This window comes from Panthera uncia (genome assembly GCF_023721935.1).
Source record: "Panthera uncia isolate 11264 chromosome A1 unlocalized genomic scaffold, Puncia_PCG_1.0 HiC_scaffold_17, whole genome shotgun sequence".
In the NCBI taxonomy this organism is placed as follows: domain Eukaryota; kingdom Metazoa; phylum Chordata; class Mammalia; order Carnivora; family Felidae; genus Panthera; species Panthera uncia.
In genome coordinates, this window is record NW_026057577.1 from 2,882,187 (window position 1) to 2,901,502 (window position 19,316).

Sequence of the window (19,316 nt, forward strand, 5' to 3'; positions counted from 1 at the left end):
ATTTTTATTGGGATTGAATTGAATGTGTAGACTGCTTTGTGTAGTATTGACATTTTAACATTATTTATTCTTCCAATCCATGAGCATGGAATGTTTTTCCATTTCTTTGTATCTCTTTCAATTTCCTTCATAAGCTTTCTATAGTGTTCAGCATAAACATCTTTTACATTTTGGTTAGGTTTATTCCTAGATATTTTATGATTCTTGTTGCAATTGTGAATGGGAACAGTTTCTTTATTTGTGTTACTGTTGTTTCGTTATTGGTGTATAAAAATGCTACTGATTTCTGTACATTAATTTTGTATCCTGAGATATTGCTGAATTCATGTATCAGTTCTAGCAGACTTTTGGTGGAGTCTGTAGCATTTTCCCTGTAGAGTATCATGTCGTTTTTGAAAAGTGAAAATTTGATTTCTTCTTTGACAATTTTGATGCATTTTATTTTATTTTATTTTGTTGTATCATTACTGAGGCTAAGACATCCAACGCTGTGTTAAACAACAGTGGTGAGAGTAAATATTCCTGTCATGTTCCTGATCTCAGGGAGAAATTTCTCAGGTTTTCCCCATTGATGGTGATATTAGCTGTGGGATTTTCATATATAACTTATGATATTTAAGTATATTCCTTCTATTATGATTTTCTTCAGGGCTTTTTATTAACAAAGGATGTTGTATTTTGTCAAATGCTTTTTCTGCATCCATTGACAGGATCATATGGTTCTTTTCTTTTGTTAATGTGAAATATCACACTGATTGATTTGCAAATACTGAATCAGCCCTGCAGCCCAGGAGTGAATCCCACTTGATGATGGTGAATAATTTTTTTATATGCTATTGAATTCGATTTGCTAGTATCTTGTTGAGAATTTTTGCATCCATATTCATCAGGAATACTGGACTATAGTTACCTTTTTGCTGGGTCTCTGGTTTGGGAATCAAAGTAATGCTGGCTTCATAGAAAGAATCTGGAAGTTTCCCTTCCCTTTCTATTTTTTGGAGTATCCTTAAGAAGGATAGGAATTATCTCTGCCTTAAATGTCTGATAGAATTCTCCAGGGAAGCCATTGTTCCTGGACTTTTATTTGTTGGGAGATTTTTGATAACTGAGTGAATTTCTTCGTTGGTTATGGGTCTGTTCAAGTTTTCTATTTCTTCCTGTTTGGGTTTTGGAAGTGTGTGGGTGCTTGGGAATTTGTCCATTTCTTCCAGATTGTCCAGTTTGTTGGCATATGATTTTTATAGTATTCCCTGATAATTGCTTGTATTTTTGAGGGATTCATTGTAATAAATCCATATTCTTTCCTGTTTTTATCTATTTAGGTCCTCTCTTTTTTTTTTTTTTTTTTTTGAGAAGCCTTGCCAGAGATTTATGAATTTTGTTTATTTTTTCAAAGAACCAACTCTTGGTTTCATTGATGTGCTCTTTCGTTTTTTTTTGTTTGTTTGTTTGCTTTTGTTTTGTTTTGTTTTGTTTTTGTTTTCATTTTTGGAGTCTATATTATTTATTTCTGTTCTGATCTTTATTTTTTCTCTTCTGCTTCATTTGGGGTGTCTTTGCTATGCTGGTTCTATTTCGTCTAGGTGTGCTGTTATATTTTGTTTGGGATTATTCTTGTTTTGAGATAAGCCTCAATTGAAATGTATTTTCCTCTCAGGACTGCCTTCGCTGCATCCCAAAGTGTTTTGATTGCTGTATTTTCATTTTCATATATATATATATATACATATATACATATATATATATATATATATATATATATATATATCTTCTCTAACTGCATATTTGCCTCATTCATTATTTAGCAGGATGTTGTTTAACCTCCATGCATTTTTGGAGGTTTTCCAGACTTTTTCCTGTGGTTGATTTCAAGTTTCATAGCATTGTGATCTGAAAGTGTGCATGGTATGATCTCAATTCTTTTATACTTATTGAGGGCTGTTTTGTGACTCATTATGTGATCTATCTTGAAGAATGTCCCATATGCATTCGAAAAGAAAATATATCCTGCTGTTTTGTAATGCAGAGTTCTAAATATATCTGTCAAGTCCATCTGGTCCAATGTATTCCTCAGAGCCTGTGTTTCTTTACTGATTCTCTGTCTAGGTGATCTATGCATTTCTGTAAGTGGAGTAGTAAAGTCCCCTGCAATTACCACATTCTTATCAATAAGGTTGCTTATGTTCGTGATTATTATATATATATATATATATATATATATATATATTTGGGTGCTACCAAATTTGGTGCATAGACATTTATAATTATTAACTCTTCCTGATGGATAAACCCTGTAATAATTATATAATGCCCTCTTCATCTATTGTTACAACCTTTAATCTAAAGTCTAGTTTGTCTGATATAAGTATGGCTACTCCTGCTTTCTTTTGACTTCCCAGAAGCATGATATATAGTTTTCCATTCCCTCACTTTCAATCTGAAAGTCTAAAATGAGGTCTAATCATTAAGACCTCAATCAGGTCTAAAATGAGTATCTTGTAGACAGTAAATAGATGGGCCTTGTTTTTTGTTTTGTTTTGTTTTTTGTTTTTGTTTTTGTTTTTTACCTATTCTGATATCCTATGCCTTTTGGTTGGAGCATTTAGTCCATTTACATTTAGTGTATTATTGATATATATGGGTTTAGAGTCATTGTGATATCTGTTGGTTTCATGTTTGTAGTGGTGTCTCTGGTACTTTGCGGTCCTTGCAACATTTCACTCACAGAGTCCTCCTTAGGATCTCTTTTAGGGCTGGATTAGCGGTATTGAATTCCTTAAGTTTTTGTTTGTTTGGGAAAACTTTTATCTCTCCTTCTATTCTGAATGACAAGCTTGCTGGGTAAAGGATTCTTGGTTGCATATTTTTTCTGATCATCACATTGAAGATTTCCTGCTACTGCTTTCTAGCATGCCAAGTTTCAGTAGATAGGTCTGCTACTACACTTATGTCTCTACCTTTGTATGTTAAGGCCTGTTTAATCCTAGCTTCTTTCAGAATTCTCTCCTTATTTTTGGATTTTGCCAGTTTCACTATGATATGTCATGCAGGAGACCAATTCAAGTTACATCTGACAGGAGTTCTCTGTGCCTCTTGGATTTCAGTGCTTGTTTACTTCCCCAGATCTGGAAAGTTCTCAGTTATGATACGTTCAAGTACACCTTCATCCCCTTTCTCTCTCTTCTTCTGGAATTCCTATGACATGGATATTGCTCAGTTTTATTGCATCACTTAGTTTTATAATTCTCCCCCTTGATCCCCAATTTTTTTATCTCTCTTTTTCCCAGCTTCCTCTTTTTCCATAATTTTATCGTCTAATTCACTTATTCTCTCCTCTGCCTCTTCAAGGCTTGTAGGCTGCTGTGGCCACCTACATTTTATTTTGCACCTCATTTATAGCATTTTTTAATTCATCATGACAATTTTCTAGTTCCTTGATCTCTTCAGTAATAGATTCTCTGCCGTCTACTATGCCTTTTTCATAATCTTATGAATATTATTCTAAATCCTTGTTCAGTTATATTGCTTAGATCTGTTTTGATTAATTCTTTATCTGTCACTTCTTCCTGGAATTTTTTTTGAGAGGAATTCTTCCATGTTGTCATTTTGGCTAGTTTTCTGTCCTTATGAGTTTTAAAAGCTTGTTATGTGCTCTGCACCAGTGAGCAGTGCTATATTAAATGGAGGTCATACACTGTCAAGGGCCTGGTCCTTCAGGAGGTGTTTGTCAGACAGTGTTACTTGTTCTCTGTTGTTGTGACTTTGGTTACTTTATTTCTCTACTCGTAGTGATGGTTTGGACCCTCTATGAAGTGTGCTTTATTTTTTTCCTAGAAGTAGCCCTGGAAAGGAAAACAAACACACAAACAAACAGGAAACAAAGGCATCAAACACACCGAAAAATAAAACAAATAAACAGACAAACACACACACACACACACACACACACACAAGAACAAACAAATGAACAAAAACAATCCAAAAGCAAAAGCGAGAAACACACACACAAGTGAAGAACAGGGTAGAGGCAATGCTGATGGAAGAGCACATACAAAGAGAGAAATGACAGGGGTGGGGACAAAGAGGAAAAAAAAGATTGACTGGGCAGAGAGATTAAATGGCTTAAACTGGAGAGAGAGAGAAATGAAAATAAAGAAGGAGGCAAGAAATAAAAAAAGTTACCCAGACAGAGAAACTATATGGCATGATTATTCCAGAGAGAAAGGAATGTACCAAAGGAGGTCTAGAACATGTATCAAGAGAATGGATTACATATATTTGTCTAAACAAACCAATGACCAGAGTAACCAGCCTAGAGGAGGAAAGAAATAAGAAGGGAGAATATATCTAAATAACAAGAATTGCCCTGGAATTAATCTGGGCTATGCAGCATCACTGGCCTGGATGATGGAGCCGTCTGGTTACACAACATCTATCCGGCTCCAGCAAATATGCAGTTACCCAGCAAGGAGGGGCCTGGTTTGGTGTAGGCTGGACCACCTCCACTCTGGTCCCTGAGGACTGATCCCTGAAGCCCCACCATGGTGGTGGTGGTGGTGGTGGTGGGGAAATGGCGATCCCCCAGTCTCTTCTCCAAGAGCCTGTGGACTCTGTTTGAGTTGTCCTCACTGTGCTGTGGGCACAGATGAGGTGGTCCTACTCACTCCACTGATTCCCCTGACCCGGCACTTTGCTAGGATTCAAAGTTCCGCTCCCTGTGCTCTGGCACTGGGGAAGTGCTTCTCTGTGTGGCTTGATATGTGATACCAGCTGGCTTTGTCTGTGCTGCAGCACTTCAGGGAAGAATACCTTTTCCTACTGCAGACTGTGCTGCTGACGTTGCTGCCTAGTCAGGGGGTTGTGGACACAGGCAGGCCTTACCCTGTCCCACAGCACTCCAGGGAGGACTGCTCTCTCCTACTACAGACTGTGCTCCTGACCTATCACTGAACTGGGGGCTGCTTCCCCTCCTCCCTAGGGGCGCAAATAGGGAAGCTGACCCCATTCAGAAGAAATTTCCACAGAGATGGAATCCCTCTCAGTCCCAGTCCAAGGTTTATCTTTTGTCCAGAAACACTTCTGTGCTTCCCCAGCCACTCTTTCTCTTCCCTTTGTCTCTCTGCAAAAAGGGATCCCTCCCCTGCCATGCCAACGTGGCCTGTTTCATCTCCTCCAGTATGCAATCATCCACCTATAGCCCAACATGGATGTTCCTTGTGTCTCCCTTTTAGACTCATTCTCTTTTCCTCCCAGACTCTTGGGGTTCAAATTCCTTTGGCTTTAGCCCTTCTTTGTTTGAGAGATGTGGGAAGTACAGATCTCCCTACTTCTCCACTATGTTGGATAATCATGAAATTATTTTTGAAGTTTTTCTTTCCTATATTTTTCACATAGCTTGAGAAATACAGGTATTAACTCTTCCTTAAATGTTTGTTAAAATTCACCTATGAATCCATCTGGCCCTGGACTTTTGTTTTCTGGGAGTTTTCTGATTACTGAGTCAATTTCTTTGCTGATTATCTGTTCAAATTTTCTGTTTCTTCCTGTTTCTGTTTTGGTAGCTCATATGTTTCTAGGAATTTCTCCATTTTTTCAGATTACAAGATTTGTTGCAATATTTGTTGACATATATTTTTCATAATATTCTCTTATAATTGTTTGTATTTCTGTGGTGTTGGTTGTCAATTCTCCTCTTATTTGTGATTTTATTTATTTGGGTTCTTTGTCTTTTCATTCTGACAAGTTTGTCTGAGGGTTTATCAATTTTACTGATTTCTCAAACCACCAGCTCCTGGTTTAATTACTTTGTTAATTTTTCTTTGTTTCTATATCATTAGTTTCTGCTCTATTCCCTATTATTTCCTTAATTTTGCTGGCTTTGTGCTCTGTTTGCTCTTACTTTGCTAGCTAATTTAGGTAGAAAGTTAGGTTGTTCATTTGATATGTTTCTTGCTTCTTAGGGTGGGCATGTGCTGCTATATGCTTCCCCGTTAGGACTACTTTTGCTGCATACCAAAGATTTTGATCCATTGTGCTTTCATTTTCATTTGTTTCCATGCATATTTTTTTAATTTCTTTTTTTAATTTACTGGATGACCCATTCATTGTTTAGTAGGATATTCTTCAACCTGCATGTATTTTTAGTCTTTCCATTTTTTTTTCTTGTGGTTGACTTTGTGTTTCATAGCATTTTGATCAGAAAGGGTTCATGGTATTATTTCATTCTTTTTATATATGTTGAGACCAGATTTGTGATATTCTAATATGTGATGTGTTCTGGAGAATGTCCAGTGTGCAGTTGAAAAGAATGTTTAATGTGCCCTTTTAGGATGGAGTGTTCTAAATATATCTGTTAAGTCCATTTGGTTCAGTGTGTAATTCAAATACTTTGTTTCCTTGTTGATTTTCTTTTTAGGTGATCTTTTCATTTTTGTAAGTGTGGTATTATTGTTTCATTACCAATTAGTTCATTTATGTTTATTATTAATTGTTTTATTTATTTGGGTGTTATGTTGGAGGCATAAATATTTACAATTGTTATGTATTTTTGTTAGAAAGTCCCCTTTATTTTTTTAACTTTTTAATGTTAAATTTAACTGTTTAATGTTTAATGTTTTAATGTTTTTAACTTAATGTTTAACTTTTTAATGTTTTTAACTTTTTAATGTTTAATGTCAAATGTATATTTGAGAGAGACAGAGAGACAGAGAGAGAGAATGAGCAGGGAAGGACAAAGAGAGAGGGAGAGAATCCCAAGCAGGGTGGACACTGTCAGCACAAAACCTGATGCAGAACTCAAACACATGAAGCTGAGATCATGACTTGAGACAAAATCAAGAGTTGGACACTCAACTGACTGAGTCACCCAGGAGTCCTTGGATTCTCCCCTTTATTATCATATATTGCCCTTTTTTCATCTCTTGTTACAGTCTTTCTTTCAAAGTCTAGTTTGTCATATGCAAGCATTGCTACTCCAGCTTTTTTTGACATCCATTTGTGTGATAAATGTTTCTGCATCTCTTCACTTTCAATATGAAGTGTCTTTAGTATGAAATTTGTCTCTCGTTGGTAGTATATAGATGGGAATTCCATTTCCATCCATTCTGACACCCTATATCTTTTTATGGGAACATTTTTTTCCATTTACATTCAAAGTAACTATTGATGCCTATGTATTTATTTCCATTTTATTACTTCTCTTGTCATTGTTCTAGAGATTTCCTCTCATCTTTTGTTGTCTTTTTCACTTTTGGTCTTTCCTTTCAACTCAAAGAGTTCCTTGTAGTATTTCTTGCAGGGCTGGTTTAGTGCTCATGAGCTCCATTGTTTTTTGTTTGCTGTGTAACTATCTTTCCTTCTTTCTGAGTGATGGCCTTGCTGGACAGATTATTTTTGGCTGCAGGTATTTTTCATTCAGCACTTTTGAATATATCATACCACTCCCTCTAGCCTGCAGTGTACTGTTGAAAAAAATTCTTGCAACACTTAGGGTTTTTCATTGTAAGTTAAGGACTTCTTTTGTCTTTCTGTTCTTTAAAAACTTGTTTAATGTTGATTTTTGTGTGTGAGAGAGAAAGAGACAGAGTTTGAGTGGGGAAGGGGCAGAGGGAGAGACAGAGACACATAATCTGAAACAGGCTGCAGGAGCTGAGCAGTCAGCACAGAGACTGATGTGGGGCTCAAACATATAAGCCATGAGATCATGACTTGAGCTAAAGTCGGATGCTCAACTGACTGAGCCACCCAGGGACCCCTGTCTTGCTGCTTTTAAGATGTTTTCTTTATCACTATATTTTGTACATTTGATTTTAATATTTCTTGGAATTGACAGCTTTTGTTAATTTTGATGTGAGTTCTCTATACCTCCTGGATCTGGATTTCTCCTTACTTAGATTGGGAAAGTTTTCAGTTGCTATTTCCTCAAATATATTTTCTTCCCTTTCATTTATTTCATCTTAATCTGGGACTCTTACAATAAGAATGTTTTTATGTTGATGGAATCATTGTGTTCTCTAAGTCTATTCTCTTGCTCATATTTCTTTTTTTTTCTCATTTATTCAACTTCATTTCTTTCCACCATGCTGTCTTCTAGGTCACTAATTCATTCCTCTGATACTTATTGCCTGGCCTGCATTTCATGATGCCTATTTCCAATTTAATTTATTTTATTCTTCATTTCATGTAGTGTCTAGGTACTGGCAGTTCATGGAGTTTCTCTGGTGTGTGCTGCATACACTCTGTTGTTGTGTTTTGGCTACTCTATCCTTCAGGCCAGTCCTCTACAGAGACTCTCCTTGTCTGCTGTGGGCAGGTTTTGTTCTTTATCCAGAATGTTGAAAGTTTTAACTAGTTGTTCTCTGGTCTGCTTGTGAAATGAGAGCTGATACTACTCCACTGGAACTGAAGTCTTGCATAACTCTCTATTTGGGAGATTTGGTATTTGGTTTTGTGCTGGCCTTCTGGGGGAGAATCCTATCCCACCGGGACTGAAGCAATCTAAAGGAAGAAGGGAAGTCCCTCCAGAGGACAGGGAGTAGGGCTTTGTGTAAACAAGTTAGACAGCCAGTGAGTTGCTTCCCTCAGGTGGCTCTGTGTTTATGCTAAGAGGCAGAGATGGTGGAAGTGGCACCATCCAACTCTTTGTATCTGTGAATGCTTCCTCTCAGGAAATAACTCTGAGAAGAACAAAGATTCTCCCATTTTGTGGACCAGAGATTTTCAGATTGCTGTTTCCAACCTGTCTTCCTCTGATTGTTTTTTCAACTTCTCTCCTGGAGTAGAGTAGTTCCTCCAGAGCTCTAGCCAAGAAAACCCTGCTGACCCTTAAAACTGTAGTCTTGAAGACCTTCTTGTTGCAAGAACTGAAATAAATCAGCCCATCTAGTTTTCCAAGTCAATATCCTTGGGAAAGTGTTCTTCTTTTGTGTTTGCCTATGTGCTCCACACTTTCTCTCTTGCTTTTATCACCAACCAGTCTCATTTCCCTCTGTAGCACCTATAATCTGTACTCTCCTAAACCATAACACAGCATGTCCTAGATTCTTAGATGTGTCCTTTTATCTCCTTTAAGTTGCTTAGTTTGTTTTGTTAGTCTTCAGCTTGACTTCTGGTGTATTTAAGTTGATATCATAAGTATCTACTTGTGCTTTTGGGACAAAATCAGAGTAAGGTCCTGCTATTCTGCTGTCATCATCCCAACATCTAAAAAAAACACAAATCTTTAGAAATATTCACCTGCACTGAATAAAGTATTTTTTAAACATTATTTTTAGGTTAATACCACATTATTACCATCTATAACTATAATGCATCATTTCAACATACTGGGTAAAGTATCTGGATATTTAGTAGATATAAACAAAACATTTTAAGTATTCTTATTCTCTATTTTTTTAATGTTTATTTTATTTTTGACAGAGAGAGAGAGAAAGAGAGAGAGAGAGAGAGAGTGGGGGATGGGCAGAGAGAGAGGGAGACACAGAATCTGAAGCAGGCTTCAGGCTCTGAACTGTCAGCACAGACAGAGCACGATGCGGGGCTCAAACTCTACAGACCATGAGATCATGACCTGAGCCGAAGTCGGACGCTTAACTGACTGAGCCACCCAGGCACCCCATTTTTTAAGTATTCTTATTCTCTTATTGAATTTTCTCACACCATGTGATGTAAGCAGAGCATGAGCGGGGGAGGGGCAGAGAGAGAGAGACACAGAATTGGAAGCAGGCTCCAGGCTCTGAGCTGTCAGGACAGAGCCCGACTTGGGGCTCGAACTCACAGACTGTGAGATCATGACCTGAGCCGAAGTCGGATGCTCAACCAACTGAGCCACCCAGGCGCTCCAAATTCTTTATTTTTTTTAATATTTATTTATATATCCTATTTTTATATTTTTTTAATTTTTTTTAGCGTTTATTTATTTTTGAGACAGAGAGAGACAGAGCATGAATGGGGGAGGGTCAGAGAGAGAGAGACACAGAATCTGAAACAGGCTCCAGGCTCTGAGCTGTCAGCACAGAGCCCGACGCGGGGCTTGAACTCACAGACCTCGAGATCATGACCTGAGCCGAAGTCAGACGCTTAACCGACCGAGCCACCCAGGCGCCCCTATATATCCTATTTTTAAATATTTATTTATTTATTTGCTTATTTATTTATTGAGAGAGAGCAAGCAGGGGAGGGGCAAAGAGAGAGGGAGACAAGGAATCTGAAGTAGACTCCAGGCTTTGAACTGTCAGCACAGATCCTGTCATGGGGCTCGAACTCACAAACTGTGAGATCATGACCTGAGCTGAAGACAGAAGCTTAATCAACTAAGCCACACAGGTACCCCTCATTTGATAAATTTAGGTCTACTGGATTCACTGTTTTCTCCAATATTCTTTAGGTAATACAAAGTTTTCTGGTGGGTTATCTTCTGTGCTAAACACTACCAGTAATGAAATAGTTTCCATATTACATGTTTTTACTTTTACCGCTATAGAGATTTCCAGAGTGAAAACCACACTATCACTGGATTCATTCTTCTGGGTCTGCTGAAATACACCCCAATTCACTTCTGTCTTTTTGACCTTATAACAATAATGTTTCTTTTCACACTAACTGGAAACAATCTCTCAAAATCTCCTGATCCTGGTAGACCCCTATCTTCATATTCCTATGTATTTTTTTCCTTTGGCAGCTCTCTCTCATTGTCATCCTCTTCACAGTTGCCTTTGTCCTCAAGATGATGAATGACTACCTTCTGCATAAGACAGCCAAGTCTGTTAGTCACTATGGCACCCTGATCTTCCTGGGGTTGTCTCTGGGTGGGAGTGAGTGTATCCCCTTGGAACTCATGTCCTATGACTGACATGTTTCCATCTGCAATCATTTACACTATCTACTCCTCATGAACTGACCCCTCTGAAGGTTGATGGCTGTTAGCTCATGGAACAGTAGTACTTGCAATGCATTGATACATACTGTCTACACCACGAGATTGCCCTTTTGTAGATTTAGAGAAATCAATCATTTATACTGTGAACTTCCTGTCATCTTGCATCTCTCCTGTGAGGATACCATGACCTATGAGACTGGAGTTTTGATCAGCACCACTATTTTGCTTCTGATTTCATTTTCATTCACCCTTGTCTCCTAATCACTCATTCTTGTCATCATCACCTAAATAGCTTCTGCTGAGTGTTGCATTAGAAATTAAGTGCTTCCCAGCAGTTTCCTTTTAGGGATTTAGAAATCATCCTTTGAGAATCTACTAACAGGAATAGAAACCCTGAGGCTTGATATTTTCTTATGTGAATCATAAGCTTGAGTAGCTCTGTCAATAATGGTATCATTGATTGTTGCTGTTGTCTTCCATGTTAAATTAATAGTGTGAACTGAAAAATGACCACCAATTAGCCTAATACTTTTTTGATTGAAAAATTTAGGTAAAGTAAACATTCATCGAGTTACTGTTTTAGTTTTAGGATTAGCCATTTAGGATTAGCCATTTAGGATTTAGCCATTTTAGGATTTAAAGGTAGGTAGACTAATCCTGAAAAGCCATGTTATTTAAGGCAACCAAGAAAAATATGTGGAAAACCATATTAATTCTCTGAGTTACTTGCTGGGGATACATGTTCTGAAATACGTATTAACTAGTGTCGTGGATTTTTAGATTGCAGAGCAGTCAGACATTTAAGAAATATATATATATATATATATATATATAGCCATGCCTCTAACTCTGTGACCTTTATATGAGGTTTTTAAATTCATGAGACAAATCCTATATCATAGCAGGACAAATAGGGACTTGGACTGTGACATCAATATTCTCATGTTTCTACATTCACTGATTATCACCTCTTCTAGAGGTTCTAATAAAATATGCAGAATATGAAATAGCAAGCCCAAAGAACAACAGGTTAATTTTGCAAAACCTTCTAAACTGACCATAATAGTATAAATTAGCAAATATTGGTAATCAAAAAAACATATCTATGATCTCTCTAGTTTACCTTAGTGACAAAGAGTACCAGAGATCAATTCATGATTCAAAAAAAAAAAAAGTGTTTATTGTTATTGTTTTTTTTTTTTTTTTTTTTTTTTTTTTTTTTTTTTTTTTTTTTTTTTGTGAGAGAGAGAGAGAGAGTGAGAGAGAGAGAATGAGTTGGAGAGGGGCAGAGGGAGAGGGAGTCACAGAATCTGAAGTAAGCTCCAGGCTCTGAGCTGTCAGTGCAGAGCCCATTGTAGGAATAAATACCATTTAGCTTTTCCCCCAGGAACTGGAAGTGACAAAATTCCATGAAAAGATCTGGGAAGTTTTCATAACCATTCCCCCTGCATTATTTGTGACTCTGTCTCTGCATTATTTGTGACTAGTCTCAGGAGCATTGCCAAATGAACACAACCAAAACAAGACATATTAAGACTCACCTCCAAGTATAGAAGCCTAGAGACATCATTGCAGATGTGTTTCCATGGGTGTACCTGACATGTCAAGTACTGAATTGAGAGGTGAGTTCGTACATTTTTACAGAAATTGTACTTATGGAAATTTACTCAGCAAATGCATGTGGCCCTGCCCAGAAGTTAGAAAGACAGTGACATACGGGTTCTAATTTGTGTTTTTATTGAGAAACATGAAAATTCTGTAGGAAGATTTTGAATACACCTAATAAAGAATTTCTCTGTGTTAAGCACTGCGATAAGTCACTCATAAATTCACATCTTATTAATTAACAAACTTCAAAAAGATAATTATATTTGGACTCTAATGTATATACAATTGCTGTATACATAATTTAGAATATAAAATTAAAAGAACCAGATGGGTACTTGTGAATTTTTTGCAATTTTTTAAATGCTCATTTATTTTTGAGAGAGAGGGAAAGTGAGAGGGACAGAGTGTGAGCAGGTGAGGGGCAGAGAGAGAGAGAGACAGAATCTGGAGCAGGTTCAGAGTCTGACTTGGAGCTCGAACTCAGGAACCCTAATATCATGACCTGAGCTGAAGTCAGATGCTTTATTGGCTGAGCTACCCAGTCACCCTGATAATTGTGAATTTCATAAAAACAAAGTTCTGGGGCTCCTTGGTGACTCAGGGGTTTAAGCATCACACTCTTGATTTCAGCTCAGGTCATAATCACACAGTCCAATGAGATAGAGCCCTTCTTTAGACTTTGCACTAACAGTGTGGAGCCTGCTTGGGATTCTTTTTCTGCTCCCCTGTCCCCTCATGCTCTCATTCTCTCTCTCTCTCAAAATAAATAAACATGAAAAATACTAAATAAAATTTAGAGACAATGATGTTTATACATAAAATATGCATTATCTTCAATTCTGGGGAGAACTTTTGTGATCATAATCTATCCTAGTGAAAAATGGTGGAATAGTTGATATTATATATAAATTTCTTACCTAAATTATGGGGGATAAGACACAGCCCTATGCTCAAGGCTGCACATTCATGAAATATAGATACTTGCTATATAGCATCTATATAGGTGATGGATGCTAAAGTAAATTATAAGTGAACTAGAAGAGAATGGCAAATGACAGAAAATGTCTCTATCCTGAGTTGACCAAATAAATTTATATAACAGGATATATTTAAGAGATAATGAAAATAGGGGGCACCTGGGGGACTCAGTCAGTTAAGCTTCTGACTCCAGCTCAGATCATGATCTCAAGGTTCCTGAGTTTGAGCCCCACATTGGGCTCTGTGCTAATATCTCAGAGCCTGGAGCCTGCTTCATACTCTGCCTCAATTTCTCTCTGTCCCTCCCTGACTCGCACACTATCTCCCTGTCTCAAAAATAAATGAACATTAAAAATTTTCAAAAAAAAAAGACAATTAAAATATAAGTAAGATTTAACGCATCAGAAAACTCAGGGAAGGGAACTCCAGGACTGTGGGAAAGGTATTTTTGAATGGTATAATATGGCTAGAGCCTGATGCAGAATCTCTAACATGGAGCAGATGAAGGTGACAGCAAATGTGAGCATGTTTGTAATGTGACACTTTCATATGGATATTCTACTCTAGGCAGTGAAGATGTTCACATGTAGGCACCTGATATGATTATAAACATTTTAGTTCCATTTTTAATTACCCTTTTCTCATCGTGGTTGAGTATCTCTAAGGAGGTGATGCTGCCATTTGGACAGTCAGTTAAGACACCGAGTTCAGAGTGAGACCACAGGTGGTGCCACAGATGATTACATTTTACACAACAATGTTAGGCAGAGTGCCTGTGGAACAAGCGCAGGGAACAGTGTTGTGTTGGATTTGTTTGTTTTCAGAGCATATTTACAGACATGATAGCTAACTTGGAAGAGAGATAAGGGTCAGACTGAGACTGGCTGAAATAGGCTTGTTCAGTGTCCACTCTTGTGAGAACTGAATTCAACTGGGATGCACAGATGATCTGCTGTCAAGTCCTCAATAAATAAACTAGGGTGTGTTGTTTCTTCCATGTGATTTTGCCAGCGGGATGGTGGGGGGGTAGTATTTACAAGGTTTTACCAAGTATGGTAAATACCAAGTATTTACAAGGCTTTACCTAGTGCTGACTGTTGTTCTTTTGCCTTGTGCATCACGAAAGCTGTAGTGCAATTGGCATAATGGTCGTTGCATGGACAAGCTGGCAGTGCATTTTGAGAATCAAATGGGAATATAAAGAAACAAAAATGAAAAAAAAAAAAGAATTAAAAACATGGGGACCCTGGGTGGGTCAGCTGGTTAAGCATCCGAATTCTTAGACTTCACCTCAGGGCATGATCATGTGGTTTGTGAGTTCGAGCCTGGCACCAGGCTCTGGGCTGACAGCTCTAAGCCTGGAGCCTGCATGGGATTCTGTGTCTCCCTCTCTCTCTCTGTCCTTCCCCAGCTCTCTATCTCTCTCTTTCTCCCTCTCTGTTAAAAATATACTTAAAAAAAGAAATCATTGTATAATCTTAGTAGATGATGAGTGTCAAATGAAGAAAATAAAGATGGAAAAGATGATCAAATCTACCATTAATTTAGAGTTTTTCAGCTTCAGCAAAACTAATATTCTGGGGGAAATTTTGTGATCTGTGAGTAAACTGTACATTGTAGAATATTTAGCAGCATCTACTAGATGCCAGTATAACTCCCCGGTAGTGATAACCAAAACCATCTCTAGACATTGCATGATATCCCTTGGTAAGAGGAGAAGGTAGATTCACACCACCAACTGTTAGTATCACTGCATTAATGATAAATTATAAGTCAAATGTACTGATAGCAGTAACTATTATAAGCAAGTAAATTATAAGCAAATGAACTGATAGAAGTAACTATCACTTCATTTAATTTTTACGCTTGCTTGATTTTTAAGTTGCAAGCTCACAGAGTTGAATTTACCTGTTAAGTGTCAAATTATTTACAAGTGGCAGTAATAGAAATAATGGAAAGGTTAGACATCAAATTCTATACAATTTACTTGTGAAATGTAACACCATCAACTCAACCTGAAAAACAATACAAAGAATGTGTACATTTTCATGATCTGTGTGTGTGCACACATGTGTATAATTCTTTGATTCAAATTAATTTCAATTTATGCAGTTTTATGGAAACACACAAATATACATTCCCAATTTCTTTTGTAGCTATTGAAAATTTAATTTGTTTAAATATTAAATGAGATACTTAAATGTTGAAATCATTCAAAGGATATAAAGTATTAAAATATTAAGTTTCCTTTGCTTCTGCTAGCCTTGTGTTTGACTGAATTAACCTTTGGCAGAACCAGGGAGCTCACAGAGTATTACATACATGGGTGTGTGATTAGACACTGTAAGGGAGGCAACATGTCTGTTACCTGTACAGGATATTTGGCTGGTTAGATTCCTTAAAAGATTTCCTAAAGCACAAAGGATTTCTATAATTTATCCTTCTGTAGCAGGCTAACTTTTGGTAAGGATATTGCTGGACTGAAAATTCATTGCAGAAAAGAAGGGAAGCACAATTTTGAAATACTATTGACTTTGAGATAGACCTCTGCATACTGAATAGGGGACACAAATTCTAGACACAGCTATACATTGGTTGCTATGTTCTTAAAGAAATGACTGTAAGTATTTGGATCTTAGTTTATTTTTTATTTTTTGGTTTTTTTTTTGTTTGTTTTTTTATCTGTGTGACAATAGGAGCACATTTTAAAATTCTGTACCAACAATAAATACACGAACTCTAAAATTGAGTCCCATTTTCTCAGTATTTTAATTTCAAACTTCTGAAGAAAAGGAAAGGAAAAGAAACTAATGCAAGGAGAGTAACAGAAATGCAATATATCGCCACTTTCAAATTTGCAAAGCAACTGAAAGAATATGTGTATCTGCAACCTGACTTACAGACAAGATGAGTGTTCTTTTGTGAACGTGTTTTTAGACTGTGACACTTTTTGATTGAAAGAAACTATGGCTTACACTTCATTTAAAAGTCCTGTGATATCATTTATTGCTAAATGATATTGTGAGGCCTCTCTTCTTCCATTTAGTAGAGACCAAGTGTGAGCTGTTGTGTTGTTGCTGGGAGCCAGTGAGAATACAGGAAGAGCAGGAGGACAGACGAAACATGTTTCTAAGGAGAAAATGTAAAATGTGTGACTTTAATCTCAAAACCAATTTTATTTGAGCACAAAATAATTTATTAGAGACATTTGCCATCATACACTGCCTAGTAGGCATAGACAATTCTTGTTTAAATAGCTACTTTACTGGAAGTTTGGGGTGGCTAACGTGAGCAATTCTTTCTGATTCCTTGCTTTTCATAAGGTACAGGATAAACTATATCTTTTTAGCTCATGATAAGTTACTCAAGTTCTGTGAATGTCATTTATTTTAAAAATTTTAATGTTTTTATTTATTTATTTTTGACAGAGAGACAGAGAGCAAGTAGGGGAGGATCAGAGAGAGAGGGAGACACAGAATCTGAAGCAGGCTCCAGACTCTGAGCTGTCAGCATAGAGCCTGACACAGGGCTCAAACTCACAGACCTTTAGATCATGACCTGAGTTGAAGTTGGACTCTTACCTGACTGAGATGCCCAGGCACCCCATGATGCTTATTTTACAATTGTGGGTGATGATACCAGACTCAGAATTTTGTTTCGACTTAGCATGATTTCTTATACCTGTCCAGGATGTTAGTGAAATGGAAAACAAAGGTTACATCCGAGTCTTCCCTTCCACTTATAGAAATGGCCCAGGAGCAAAATATTATCTTTCTCTCATCCAGTATGTCACTTCAGGCAAATATTGTCATTGTTGTCAGTAGAAGACAGCCAACATTTTCAATGTTGTGCAGTAAGATTAATCCAATGCTTACATGTCAAATTTGCAAGGGGATTGGAAGTAATCAATATAGGTCAGAGTTTTGTAAATGGACTATGCATAATGACTATGCATTAGTGACTAGAAGCAGAATAAATGGGTAAAAAGTAATCTAATTGAGGATTCTTTATGCATTCAAAAATTGTCTACTTTGTCAAAATTAAAATAAACATCTAGTGGTTATGAATGAATTCCTGCTGGGGAGATCTTTAATTTTAATAAAGTCCCAGTCTAAAAAGTATAAAATAAATACACATGAGCCAAACCCATATTAATTAAATTATTAGTCAACTTGTGGTCAGTCTTGGCAATAAGATTTATGCTTAACTCAAATTAAGCTTTAATATTTTAGATATGTGAATTTATGAAGAGCATAAATTACTCATATCACGTTTATATGTATATGATATATGATCATATCGCGTATATGATATGTATAAATACACGGTGGGTATTTATATTTGCCTTTTATTATTTCATAGATTCTTTTCAGAAGAATTTGAATGCATATGCTTATCACCTTGCCTTGTGACTTTGTGAAACAACATAGAACTTCTTTCTCAAAGTAAGAAATGTTGATTATTTATTTAAGGAACTAGATATTTTATAAAAACTTCAGAATTAGACTAAAATAGTTTGGATAAAATGTAAAAACTCACATTTCTTTATTTTTCACACCATGAGTTTTTCTTTTTCTTCAGGAAAACCAATGAATAGAAAATGGAAAATAACAACCAAACATTAACAGGCTTCCTTTTATTGGGGTTGTTTCCACCATCAAGAATTGGGTTGTTTATTTTCATTCTCATTGTTATCATTTTCCTAATGGCTCTTTTTGGAAACCTGTCCATGTTTCTCCTCATCCTCCTGGACGTCCATCTCCACACACCCATGTATTTTCTACTTAGTCAGCTCTCCCTCATGGACCTGAACTACATCTCCACCATCGTCCCCAAGATGGCATCCAATTATCTCTTTGGAAACAAGTCTATCTCCTTTATTGAGTGTGGGGTACAGAGCTTCTTCTTCTTGACTTTAGCAGGTGCAGAAGGGTTACTATTGGCCTCTATGGCCTATGATCGCTATTTGGCTATTTGCTTTCCTCTTCATTATCCCATTCGTATGAGCAAAAAAGTGTGTGTGTTGATGATAACAGGATCTTGGATAATGGGCTCAATCAACTCCTGTGCCCACACTGTATATGCCCTCCATATCCCTTATTGTCGATCCAGGTCCATCAACCATTTCTTCTGTGATGTGCCAGCCATGTTGACTCTGGCTTGCATGGACACCTGGGTCTATGAGTACACAGTGTTTGTGAGCACCACACTTTTGATTGCATTTCCTTTCATCGGCATTGCATGTTCTTATGGCCGAGTTCTCCATGCCATCTGTCACATGCACTCAACAGAAGGGAGGAAGAAGGCCTATTCCACCTGTAGCACACACCTCACTGTGGTGACTTTCTACTATGCACCCTTTGCTTACACTTATCTACGCCCAAGATCGCTGAGATCTCCAACAGAGGACAAGATTCTCGCTGTCTTCTACACCATCCTGACCCCAATGCTCAACCCTATCATTTATAGCCTGAGAAACAAGGAGGTGATGGGAGCCCTAAGAAGAGTGATTCAGAGGATCTGCTCTGTATAAGTTTAGAAAAAGTTCTCTTTAATCCGGCTGTCTTAAAATTCCATCATTTTCATCTTTTACAACTCATTAAAACAATACCATTCCAAGATTGAAGACAAAGGTTATATTAATCTAGAAAATTAAGATAATTGAGATTTGACAAAATAATTTTATATTCTCACTGCTTTTTTTGTTTGTTTTCTTTGTGGTAATTTTTCAATAAATAGAAAGAACATACATTTTCTTTTAATCTGTGGGTAATAAGAATTTATTAATACATTGAAAGAATTTATTAATACATTGAAACAGTCCAAAATGATAGTATTAGTCATTATACTAATT

General features: G+C 36.9%; 1 protein-coding gene across 1 annotated transcript; it reads left to right on the forward strand.

Moving 5' to 3' along the window:
* Positions 1–18,013: 18,013 nt before the first annotated feature.
* LOC125934797 (olfactory receptor 2L8-like) lies at positions 18,014–18,995 on the forward strand. The gene has a single exon (XM_049648393.1). It carries the CDS (start codon positions 18,063–18,065, stop codon positions 18,993–18,995), a length of 933 nt encoding a protein of 310 aa, XP_049504350.1. The 5' UTR covers positions 18,014–18,062.
* The last annotated feature ends 321 nt before the right edge of the window (positions 18,996–19,316 follow it).

Coding starts and splice junctions, on each gene's coding strand:
- LOC125934797 (XM_049648393.1), top strand. CDS start 18,063: ATGGAAAATAACAACCAAACATTAACAGGCTTCCTTTTATTGGGGTTG.